This window comes from Leptonychotes weddellii, unplaced genomic scaffold, assembly GCF_054177405.1.
Source record: "Leptonychotes weddellii isolate Sample4059 unplaced genomic scaffold, ASM5417740v2 HiC_scaffold_3666, whole genome shotgun sequence".
NCBI classification, from domain to species: domain Eukaryota; kingdom Metazoa; phylum Chordata; class Mammalia; order Carnivora; family Phocidae; genus Leptonychotes; species Leptonychotes weddellii.
Genome location: NW_027968744.1, coordinates 1 through 12,050, shown reverse-complemented (window position 1 = coordinate 12,050; position 12,050 = coordinate 1). Strand labels below are relative to the sequence as shown.

Here is a 12,050-nt window from a genome sequence, read left to right as displayed (position 1 = left end):
TTTGTCGGGTATTGAAAGCACAGCTGAAAAGCTAGGATCAGATAATACACAGAGCTCTGGAGAGGCCGCTGTAGGTGCAGTAGGCACTTGTCATAGGATTGGGTTTGGGGACAGGACCTGAAGAAGAGGAGCAAAAACATGACAATACTACAGTAACTCAGGTCCTGGATAAACCATTAAGAGGTTTAGACTCAAAGTTAGAGTCCAGCATCATTGGCTTGATGTTCCTCACCAGGCATTAAGCCAGAGGTTGGAAAATTACCCTTCCCCTGGCCTCTTTAAGGAGAGAATTGATCCCAATGCAGGCAATGAGGCTTAGCCTGCAAGAGGGGTCACCTGGGGTGAGGTGAGTCTGAGCGGGATACAAGGAAGAAAATGAATGCACTCGGCCAGTCAAGGAAAGCAGTTTAATTGCCTCCCATGGGGAGTGACCAGCTTTTCCTTGGTTGTAGCTTTAAAAATGAGCCCTCAGTAATACTTCTGTTTATTCTTCTTCCCTCTGGTGGTGGTCATGACTTGTTTCCTGCATTCCCAAGTGCAGAGAAAATTCCTACGTACCTGCTAGATGATGGAAAATTTGCCTTTTAATTTTTAGGAACTACTTTTATTCTTCAATTTTTATATGGTTCAAATGAAATTTAACCTTTTTGTCCTTTTTAACCTTTAACACAGCTTTTCTGTGTTGAAACACTTCTTTACAGTGTTCGAGATAATCTTGATTGAGAAGCTGTTAGGGAATCGACAAGACAAGCCGTGGCCCATGTGATATTCAAAATGGCTTTATGGGTCTAAACTTGGAGGTTATATCCATCTGGAGACACACACGTGCACAACTTAACATTTTCTTCTTTCAGACATCAGGAAACCAGATCCACTCAGGAGAATTTGACCTTGAACTAAATAATGAAAAGGCTGTGGGGGATATGGCTCCAAGTGGCTGGAAATCTCGCATATTTAGGAATTCTACTCATAAAAGCCTTAGGAATTCACGGAAGTATAAGAATGGCCTTGATGTGGAAACCAAAGAACTCGTAAGTTGTTTTTCACTTAAATTAAATCTTTTATGGTAAAGTTTTGCTGTTGAAATTCTTACATTTGCAAATATATTGCAGACACGATTCCTACTCTGAATGATACCCTTCCTGGAAAAAAGGAAATTTCAACTTTTAAATGCAGTTGACAATGAATTAAAATCAATTCCAGTTAAAAGTGGATTTCTGGGGGTGGGGGAGGAATAGATCCAGAAACATAGTCTTTGTGATTAGATGTTTAAAGGTAGACATGCCATTCATCTTTGAGATCCAGAGATAAAGCTACAGTAAAAGGCCCTGATATTTGCATTCTGTTAGGAAGGATTACCTCTGATGGTCTATGCTGAAAAGCCAGAATAACATCAGTTTGAACAGATTAAGAGTTTTCATTTCTCTTTCACCTAAGAAAGCCTTAGTGGTAAGAACCCAAAGACTGGAGTGGTGGTGTCTCCACAGTTCCCTTGGATTCAGGCTCCTTTCATTCTTATCTTCACTATGCTTGCTTGTGACCTCCATCCTCAAGGATCTAAAAGGGCTCCTGAAGCTCCAGCCATAACATCCACAGTCCAAGCAGCAGGAAGAAACAAAGATGTTCCAGAAGTTCCAGACAATACTTTTACTTACATGTCACTGGCCATAACTTAATCCCATGGCCATACCTAGCTACAAGGGAAGGTAAAAAAAAATCTAATCTTTTTACTCTACGCATTGCCACTCTGAATTAGATTGGAATTCTCTTACTAAGAAGAAGGGCAGAATGTCCAAAAATAGCAAAATTGTATGTTCTTTAACACTTTCCATCTGAAGACTTGTGGTATCATTAATTCAAGTTAATAGAAACTTTTATCATCGTGAGGGAATCCATTCTAAGAAAAGGTATTTTCTTATTTCAAGAAATTGAAAATCCATTTGGATGTTACTTGATAAATGTGGTTTATTTTTACTCCTGTGTTGGCCTGAAGAAACTAATCCTGCTGAGAATTGATTGCTTCTGTTTTTCTCTGCCCACAATATTATTTACTGCAGAAATTACAAGGGCTCTCTTAGAGGTCTTAATCTTGGTATATTTATGGAAAGAAGAGTAATAGTTACACTATTTTGAAGTTACTTTATCTTAAGATAAAGAATTCCAACCTACTCCCCTTTTGGCCGTGGAAGTATCCACTTTTTATTTTCTCGTTTATCTTCAGAGCTATGCTGCTAAGTCTTTAGAGTCTGGCATTTGAGAGGACCACTTCTCTTGAAGAATTGCACAGAGAAGAGGGGGAGGCAGAAAATGCTACAATCAATAAGATTGTCCCAAGTACCATCAGAGGGGGTTTGACAACGTGCCCAAGGAGAGGGAGGAATTAAGCCTGATGAGAGGGACCTGGGGAGACCTGTTTGTGTGTGTTGAAGAGAGTAGTCTGAGGAAAACGCTCATTTATCAGGCTGGAGACTAGAACTTAAAGATAACGCTAACTAGGGAATAAAATAAAATGAAAGAAAAGAAACAAAAGAAATGAAAGAAAAGAAATAAAAAACAAGAAAAGAAAATACAAAGAAAAGAGAAGAGGAGAATATACAAAGAAAATGGGTGGCTTGAAAAAAAAGAGCTGAGAAGAACCTACCGCTATGTTCTCTGTTTCATAGAGACCCAAACGTGATCTCTGTAAATGACCGTAAAGCTATGGGATTCCATAGGCACTTTTTGTATCTAGTTTAATTCTAAAGGAGAATATTCTGACTATAGAGGTAGTTTATGTGACTTAAATCCTTCATGTTTGAGAAGGCACTGAGTTTGACATTTGCTGAGAATCTGGTATGTGCCAGGTATTGGGATAGTTTCTAGGGATATAAAGACATACACGCTTCACCTTTAAGAACAAAACTCATATTGGGCGCCTGCGTGGCTCAGTTGGTTAAGCAACTGCCTTCGGCTCAGGTCATGATCCTGGAGTCCCGGGATCGAGTCCCACATCAGGCTCCCTGCTCAGCCGGGGGTCTGCTTCTCCCTCTGACCCTCTTCCCTCTCGTGCTCTCTGTCTCTCATTCTCTCTCTCAAATAAATAAATAAAATCTTAAAAAAAAAAACAAAAAACAAAACTCATATTATAAAAGGAGGCATGTAAATACATAAGAAAAAAAATCACAAAACGAGCTAAGCTTTGAAATAGGAGAAGCCTGCCAAGGAACAGTGATAAAAGAAAATGGGCATAATTAAGTTGATTTTGTGAGTGAAGACCATGTCCCAGAAAAAGGCAGCACTGGATGGGGTTCTGGGGGCGAGGAGACCAGGCCCGTGTTCTCAGGTTACTTATGGTGTCCCACATTTGTAAGGACCTTTATCCATCTGTTCATGGGTATTGTCTCCTTGGACCCCAACATCATCCCTGAGTGGAGTTGGAAAATCCCAGAGCGTTTTGTCCTGCCTTGCCTCCCTCTGCTGAAGCTGGAACAGAGATGGGCCGATGACACCATGGAGACTGCTTCTCGGGTGAACAGCTCTCCCTCAGCTTACGCCGAGTCATCAGTCGCCAGTGTGAGGGTTTTATAACAGAATGTCTCACTCTTCAGTAGTTGGACGTGGACGCGTCCTTCTCTGCGCCTTGTCTGCAAGTTCCTTGAGGGCAATGCTGTCTTTGTCTACACACTCTGGTAACTGTTGTGTCATCACCAGTTGGTCCTGATACGTGTGTATTTGTGTGCATGTGTGTGTGTGCTCTAGGAAGAAAATGTGCCGCCAGTGTCTTTTCTGAAGGTCTTGAAATTGAATGAGACGGAATGGCCATACTTTGTGGTCGGCACATTGTGCGCCATGGCTAACGGGGCTCTGCAGCCGGCGTTCTCCATCATATTCTCAGAAATGATAGCGGTAAGTTTGCAGACATCGCTTAGCAGCCTGAGTTAAATCCGTTCTCATCCCAGCCTCACCACTGGGTGCATTTTGGAGTAAAGCAGCCCCAGATTAAAGTACGCCGAAGTTTTAAATTCCCTTCTGAGGAAAGCTGTGAGGCAAAAGAAAAAGTAGCCTTTCAACCCATTCCAAGTTAGGATATTAATGATATTATAAGTCAAAATCACTGACGGAGGCCTTTCGTTATGTCTCTTCATTGGGGTGAAACTGGGGTCAGGCAGTCATCCCCTTCCCACCTGTGGAGACGAGATGCATGCTCACAGCGTGGCTGGGGGCAGGGTGGGGGGCGGGTGAAGGAAGGACAGGCTCAAGTCACAGCCTCTGAGCGGCCAGGTGCTCGGCACAGGCTGGACCGCCACTTCCCAGCTGTGCAGAACTTGGGCTAGATGCTGTCCCTCCTTGTGCCTCAGTTCCTTCATCTCTAAAATAAACGTACCTCACAGGATGGCTGAGGATGGAAGGAGATTATATAGATAACTCTAAGGTGAAGCGTTTAAGAGTGTCTGCTTTGAAGTAAGCATTCAAAAAGCAATAGCAAGTACATCATTGCTTGAGCAATCCTTCCAAGGCCTGGGGAGTCAGAGACCTAGAAGACTCAGACGATCCAGTTGTTAACTTCAGTGGGGGATGTTTATAGGAACTTACCAGAAACGATGTGAAAGTTCTGGATGTGGGTAGTGGTGAAGGTTGCACCACATTGTGAATGAACTTCATGCCACTGCATTGGATACTTAAAAATGGTTACAATGGTAAATTTTTTGTTGTAGATATATTACAATAACCCCCCCCCCACACACACACACACGTTCAAAGCCTCGTGTTTCAACTGTGACACTCAAGTTATTTTTTTTTATGGCAAGAGTGAAGAGGATCTTGTAATCCAAATAGGCATTTTAAATGTTCTTTTGTAGGTTTTTGGACCAGGGGATGATGAAGTGAAGCAGCAGAAATGCAACATGTTCTCATTGCTTTTTTTAGGTCTGGGAATTATTTCCTTTTTTACTTTCTTCCTTCAGGTAGGTACCTATGATTTCATCTTCTCATCAAGTCTACATTCTGTTAGACAATATAAATTATCTATTAGCTAGATTGTCATTACTTATTAATACACAGTAATTATCAGTTAATCAAAACCTAATGGAGCTTCCAAATCTTAGATTGAAATGAATTGCAGGGACGCCTGGGTGGCTCAGATGGTTAAGCATCTGCCTTCGGCTCAGGTCATGATCCCGGGGTCCTGGGATCGAGTCCCACACAGGGCTCCCTGCTTAGTCGGGAGTCTGCTTCTCCCTCTGCTTGCCGCTCCCCCTGCTTGTGCTCTCTCTCTGTCTCTCTCTCTCTGACAAATAAATAAAAAGCTTAAAAAAATGAATTGCAAATGCAGTGTGTGAGGCTCTTTCAGAGAGCAGTGTCCTTAAGCGGAAGGATTTGTGACTTCCCTGTGTGCTAAATTCTATTACATTCCAGGTTTGCCCACAGCAAACACTGATTACAAAGGAAAAAAAGAGACTTGAATTCATAGGAGAACATAAGTTCCAGTTAAACTCATGATAAACCAGAAAAAAAAGTCAGTACAACAGTATTTTCTGTTGTGACTCTGTGTACAATATGAAGTAACTGCTCTGATTTCTTCCTCCTTGATGGATGAACTCTATGAAAAAACATGTGTTCTCTTGCATTTAGACACCGTGGCCCTGGCCAGAGTGAACTAGTCAGCCCTGCTCTGTTTGTCCTCTTCAACCTAGACTCCTAGTACATTTCTTCTGTCTCTGTACCTCAGCACCACGTGGACCTTTCTAACACACTCCATTGTGTCAGCAAAATGACCTTTCCTAGCCCCGTCCAGCGTGCTTGTCTTCTGTCGTTGTTGGACCGATGGGAAAAGCAAGGGAAGCATTTTATTCAGAAATCGTTGCCTCACTAATAGTAGCTCAGGGCTGCAGTCCGGCCCCAGGCCTCGGTGTATTTAGGGAGTGGAGCTGGATTTATAAATGTGTTTTGGAGGCTGGGACAACAGTGGGATGACACATAAGATGGCGGTGCCCACACGGTCCTTGAGCGATGTGCCCGCCAAGGAAGGAGGAGACCAGAGGCGTCAGGCCAGTCTCGGACACCTGGGGCTGACACCTCCCCAGGCTCTGAGCACCCGTCCTCCTGGCTTCATAAAGACTCCTCATGTGTCCTCCCCAGAACACACTCTCCATACCTACACCAACACTCAGTGTGCCTGGAGGTTCTCGCCCATCCCAGGGGCCCTGGAAGCAGGCCCAGCTGTGGACATCTGGGTTGCTCTTCAGTTGGAACATGGTATAGCTTAGAAAGAGGGAAATTTTCTGGCAGGAATGCTTGGGGATAAAGAATAGTTGTTCCCCAATCTGAGAGTAGGTGGAGCTGTGACAGAGAGCCAGCAAACCCATTTGGAACTTGTTACTACAGGCATCCTCCTTCCCTCTGCCCTCCCCTCTCCACTACAGGAGCCAAAATGTATCCCTGCAGAGAGTTATGTTACTTCTGCTTTCAACTGCCTGAAGTATCAGGAACACACTGAGAGTTGTAATTATGTATGGTATTGTTCTTACTGAGATGTTGTCCTTGAAAGTTTGGAAAAGGAAATAGATTTAGAATGTTTTCAAAGCCAGAACTGGACTTTTGTCAGGTTTCTGGTGTTAGGATTCTTTCTGCATGCTAATGATCAGGTAGTACATGAATTTGAAGTTGGGACTTCGAATTGGTGTTTGGTCATAGACTTGTGTTACCTGAATAGCAGATTAATATGTAAGTAATGTAAAAGTCAATGTGAATATACCTGCTTCGGTCAGAATACTAATGATCAAAAAGGCACAATAGCTTTTCCTCCCCCCCTCAACCAGGGCTTCATGTTTGGGAAAGCTGGGGAGATCCTCACTACCAGGCTTCGCTCGTTGGCGTTTAGAGCAATGCTAAGACAGGTAGGTGTGTGCACTGGAGAATGCCTTCTCTCCGGCTTTCTTTCACTCGAAGCCTGTTTCTATTGTTCTGGGTGTGCTGTAATTCACGTCTGTACCTGCCTGCCCCATCCATGCGTTCCTGCAGGGACTGGCCAGCATCCAGCACACTGTCCTGTTCTTTGAACATCCTGTCCTGGTCTTTGAACATCCACAGTCTTCTCAGAGATCTCATGGGAGTAGGCTTGGTTTCGGTAGCTTTGAGGGGTTATTTTGCCACGATTTCTATGCATGTGGATACTGTCATTTCAAGGACCTGTAGCTCTTCTCTGGATTCTATGCGGGCCCTAGCAAGGCATTTGAGACTCCAGGATATCGTTAAACAAAGGAAAAGGTGGTAGGTACTATTCATGATTGACTATGCTAACAATTTTCCCAAATGTTGGTAACTGTTTTGGTTTTGTCTTATTTGAGCTCTGTTTTCATATTGATTCCTTTGTTAATTCACTCAGTCATTACCAACTAATGTACCAGTGTGCTGGTAGCTGGGACTATAAAATGCATTATCTACCCTATTGAGAAGTCCACAGTCTAGTGTGGGACATGTGGGAAAATGTGCAAATTTCAATTCTCTGTTTTTATAGAGGAGGCTTAAGAGAGGGCCAGAATATTACCTATGCCCTTCACAGGAGTTGATTATATTCCTGTTCACAAAAGAGCCCATAACAGTTATCCTATTTTGGGCAGGTCTGAGTTTACAGACTTTTTTCCAGTATCTTTTAAGTGTTGCTAGGTAGGGAAAATTACTTTCTATGAAACTAAAGGTGCTATGGATGAGTAGCCTATAGTTAAAATCATTTTTAACATACACCTTTCAATTCTTGTTTTAAAAAAAAAACAAAACACAGTGAGAAACTAGGGCTGATTTTCTCATGCCTAGATTTTCAAGAGTTGTGTTGAGCACAACCCCAGCCCCTTTATGACAGTCATGACCGCATCAGGGAGGAAGTGTCCGTAGTGTAAGTTGTAAGGATTCGGTGACGGCATGCCCACCTGTGCTCCCCACCTCAGGTGCAGCTGGTGTGAGCACAGCTGCAATCTAGAGAAGCCCTACCCCATCCCCTGGCCCCCAGCAGAGCAGTGTGGAGCCGGGGTCCTAGTGGACCCCAAGGGTGCCTGCTCATGTCAGGGACCAGGGCTCTGCACTGCATGTCTCCTCTCCCCTAACTCCAGGGCCAAGTTAGGGGTGGATATTTCCAGCACTGAAGGTTGTGGAGGTTTCATCTACTTTTCTTTGCTTGTTTTAATTTCGAACTCATTTAAAGGTGTGTTTTGTGCCACAGGACATGAGCTGGTTTGATGATCATAAAAATAGTACTGGTGTGCTTTCTACAAGACTTGCAATGGATGCCTCCCAGGTCCAAGGAGTATGTAGACTTCATTCTATTTTTCTTTAATGTGTTTTTTTTTTTTTTTTAGGTTTTATTTATCCATTTGAGAGAGAGTGAGTCAGTAAGCCCCCGGGGTGGGGGGAGCAGAGGGAGAAGGACAAGCAGACTCCCCGCTGAACTCTGAGCCCTCCAGCCACGGCGCTTGGGCTTGATCCCCAACCCTGAGATCATGACCTGAGCCAAAATCAAGAGTCAGACACTTTAACCAACTGAGCCACCCGGATGCCCCTTCCTTGTGGTTTTGAATTAACATAGAGCGTAGCTGCATCAGTTAAGGTGCTTTCTGCTGCAAATGACAGAAAAACTCAAACTGACCTAAACATTAAGAGGAAGGCTGGACTTCAGGCTTGATTGATTCATTGACTCAAAAATGTCATGAAGGACACAAGTTTCCTGTGTGTGTGTGTGTGTGGCCCTGAGTGGCTTTGAGTCCTCCGAGGGGGCTTCATCCTAATGCTCCTTGCCTCGTGGCCACGGGATGGCTGCCGGCCGCAAATGGAACAGTCCAGTGAGGGAACACCCACCCGTACCTCAACCACAAACCACCACCTTCCCTTAAATCTAAGTTTTTGGCTACTTGGGGTCATCTGCCCAAGCCTCAGTGGCTTACTGTCTCTGGGGACAGCCGTGTTCTCCTTGGCTGAGGTCCCCAGCCTTGGAGCTGAGGGCTGTTACTTTGAAGCTGCCGGCTTCCACCCAAGCCGGAATCAGAAGCGGTGGGAGAGTCACCCGCAGGGCCCAGTGCACCTGCCCTCCTTTTCTGAGCCCTACAAACAGTAATTCAGCTCCATGTGTGCTTGGTGGTGGATGGTCTCTTAGGATAGAAGCACTTTGTAGCAGATGGTCTCTTGGGGGTGTGTACATTTCCCTCTTAGCCATGTGCAGCAAAGGGTTCTTAAAATGACCAGAGTATACTAGGGTTCGTTTTCTCTTTAAATGTTGCCTTTGTGCCAAAGTACCTGCGCCCCACATCCTCTCCCCAAGCTGCTGACCTGGTTTTGTAAGGCTGAATTGGTGTGGGCAGGCCAGGAATGAGAACTGCAGGGCATGAGCAAAGAAAAACCTGCAAAGCCTCATAAGGGAGGCACGGGTGTCTTGGGTTGACTGCAAGGAAAGGGAGCAAATGTAAGCCGGGCCCACAGCCCTCTCCTCCCTGACCGGGAAGCCTCAGACTGCAGCTTATGCATTTGCAACTTAAAACACATCTCCCCCTTTGCTTTTGCTCTTGCAGGCCACTGGGATGAGGTTGGCGTTAATTGCACAGAACACGGCTAACCTTGGAACTGGCATTATCATATCCTTTATCTATGGCTGGCAGTTGACCCTATTGCTTTTATCAGTTGTTCCCATCATTGCTGTATCAGGAATCGTTGAAATGAAAATGTTGGCTGGAAATGCCAAAAGAGATAAAAAAGAACTGGAGACTGCTGGAAAGGTGGGTCAAATAAGGCTTCAGTGAGTATAAGTAGTGTTTTTAGACATGTGTTTTAGGTGATTTCGTCCAAAATGCATGTTTGGATAACTAAATGTGCTCCCTATAGCTGACAGCTGTCACCGCTGCATGGAATATTTACTGTAATCTTAATGCCGGTAACTTGATGATGGGATAATTAGTGGAAGGCTCTTAGCCTGTCAAACAGCACTTTATGTGTGGTTTTTAGAATTTCTGAATATCCGAAGTACATTTTACCTTTCACTTAATAGCCCAGTGTCATTGTTGAGACAAATATCACCCTTCTGTTACATGAGGAGTCCTTAGGGCAGAGACTATAAGTGAATCGTTTAATTGCTGGTACTTGGGAGATCATTCTTTCCTTCTTGGCTGTGATTTCTACAATTATGGTGGGTAGCCGCCAGATGGCAGTAAATGCTTCGATTTGTGGCTCCAAACTATCGTGGCAATTGGGCAAACATTCACTTGGGCCTTCCTCTGTGCCCTCTGTTGTGTTAGGTACACGCACCAGCTCATTACACCCTCACCTAATCCCATGAGGCAGCTATTACTGTTATCCCAATTTTATAGATGAGGAACTTGAGGAACTAGGTAAAGGCATGGCCGGGATTCAAGTTCTGGTTTGATTTCAAAGCTCTTGACTCTGCAGTCTCTTCATATGTATTGAAATATATCTAAATCTACATAGAAACATTTTATTTACATGTACATGCATTTAACTATTTAAACTACTGGCCAGGAGGGGCGCCTGGGTGGTTCAGTCGTTAAGCGTCTGCCTTCGGCTCAGGTCATGATCCCAGGGTCCTGGGATCGAGCCCCACATCGGGCTCCCTGCTCTGCGGGAAGCCTGCTTCTCCCTCTCCCACTCCCCCTGCTTGTGTTCCCTCTCTCGCTGTGCCTCTCTCTGTCAAATAAAGAAATAAAATCTTTAAAAAATTAACTGGCCAGGAATATTTTTCCTGTGTCAATAGTATCCTTTATTGACACATTAGGAGAGGAAGCAGACAGCGATAAAAATTGGGATAGAGTTTCTGCAGCACCACACGAGACAAAGCTCTTTCGCACATGAGGGCAACTGGCCTTCGCTATGGTTATGTGAGGTGGGGCAGGTAGGAGGGCCCCCGCACATGGAAGAGGGCATTCAGAGGTTCCGTGACTTGCTCCAGATGTGTGTCTTGTCAGGAGTGAGATGAAAATTACACCCAAGCGTGTTTGCACTAAGCTAGTTATGTCCAGTGAAGCCATTTCCCCTGGTCTCCTAACCCACATCAGCCGCAGTGTGGTGTTGGTGTCCGCCCCCCACCCCCCACGGTCCCCCGCTCACTCCTGGTGTGCAGCTCGCATTGCCCCCCTTAGAGCCAGAGGCCTGTAGGCCACTTCGTGGTTCTGGGACTTGAGAAGCCCTGGGTGTTCATAGGGCTTGAAGATCCTCTTGGCTGCTGGCTGTGTGTAATTGAGGGCATCATTTCCTGGTCTTCTATTTGACACAACTAACTGCTGAAAAAATACTTTGGTTTTTATTTCCTTTCTCCCCGAACCGTGGTCCTTCCACATTTCAGAAGGGAGAACTGTCAGTAGATAGAGTGAAGATCGCGTTTGCTTAGACCAGTTATATGAAAAAAAAAAAAATCTTGAATCTAGTTAAGATTAAAGAAGGCTAATAACACTGAAAGGTACCAGAATTTTGGCTGGAGTAGGGCAGTTAGTAATGAGCTTACGGCAAATGAAACATAGCACCTTGGATTATTAGTCTTGGTCTTGCTAGTCATGGTGTGGGATACTGAAGAAGATCCCCAAATTCTCTGGTCCTCCCTTCACCCTTGAATGAAATGGGAACCTGTATCAGATAATGTCCCGTGTTCCTCCTGGCTAATACTCTCATTCTAGGAATCAGAATAACTCAGAGTGACCAAAATTATTTTTAATAGCCACTTAAACCTAATAAGGCTTTTTAATTTTTTTTTATTTTTTATTTATTTATTTATTTATTTAAAGATTTTATTTATTTTTATTTGACAGAGACAGAGACAGCGAGAGCAGGAACACAAGCAGGGGGAGTGGGAGAGGGAGAAGCAGGCTTCCTGCCGAGCCGGGAGCCCGATGTGGGACTCGATCCCAGGACCCTGGGATCATGACCTGAGCCGAAGGCAGTCGCTTAACCAACTGAGCCACCCAGGCGCCCCTTAGATGTTAGTTGTTAGCAATCAATCATAATTCAATTTTGTTTACTCAGTCAACTCTTGATAGAACACAGAACGAGGGTTAGAAAGAAGGTCCTGGAATTCTCCCACCCCC

The 12,050-nt window shown here is 44.5% G+C and overlaps 1 protein-coding gene across 1 annotated transcript; it reads left to right on the top strand.

Moving 5' to 3' along the window:
• The first annotated feature begins 754 nt into the window (after window positions 1-754).
• LOC145719271 (phosphatidylcholine translocator ABCB4-like) lies at window positions 755-10,505 on the top strand. The gene is made up of 6 exons (XM_081810766.1): window positions 755-1,031; window positions 3,739-3,885; window positions 4,839-4,943; window positions 6,798-6,875; window positions 8,195-8,278; window positions 9,534-10,505. Exons 1-6 carry the CDS (start codon window positions 783-785, stop codon window positions 9,759-9,761), a joined length of 891 nt encoding a protein of 296 aa, XP_081666892.1. The 5' UTR covers window positions 755-782; the 3' UTR covers window positions 9,762-10,505.
• Window positions 10,506-12,050: the final 1,545 nt, after the last annotated feature.

Coding starts and splice junctions, on each gene's coding strand:
- LOC145719271 (XM_081810766.1), top strand. CDS start 783: ATGGGTCTAAACTTGGAGGTTATATCCATCTGGAGACACACACGTGCA. Junction 4,944..6,797: donor TTTTTACTTTCTTCCTTCAG/GTAGGTACCTAT, acceptor CCCCTCAACCAG/GGCTTCATGTTTGGGAAAGC. Junction 6,876..8,194: donor TTAGAGCAATGCTAAGACAG/GTAGGTGTGTGC, acceptor TTTGTGCCACAG/GACATGAGCTGGTTTGATGA.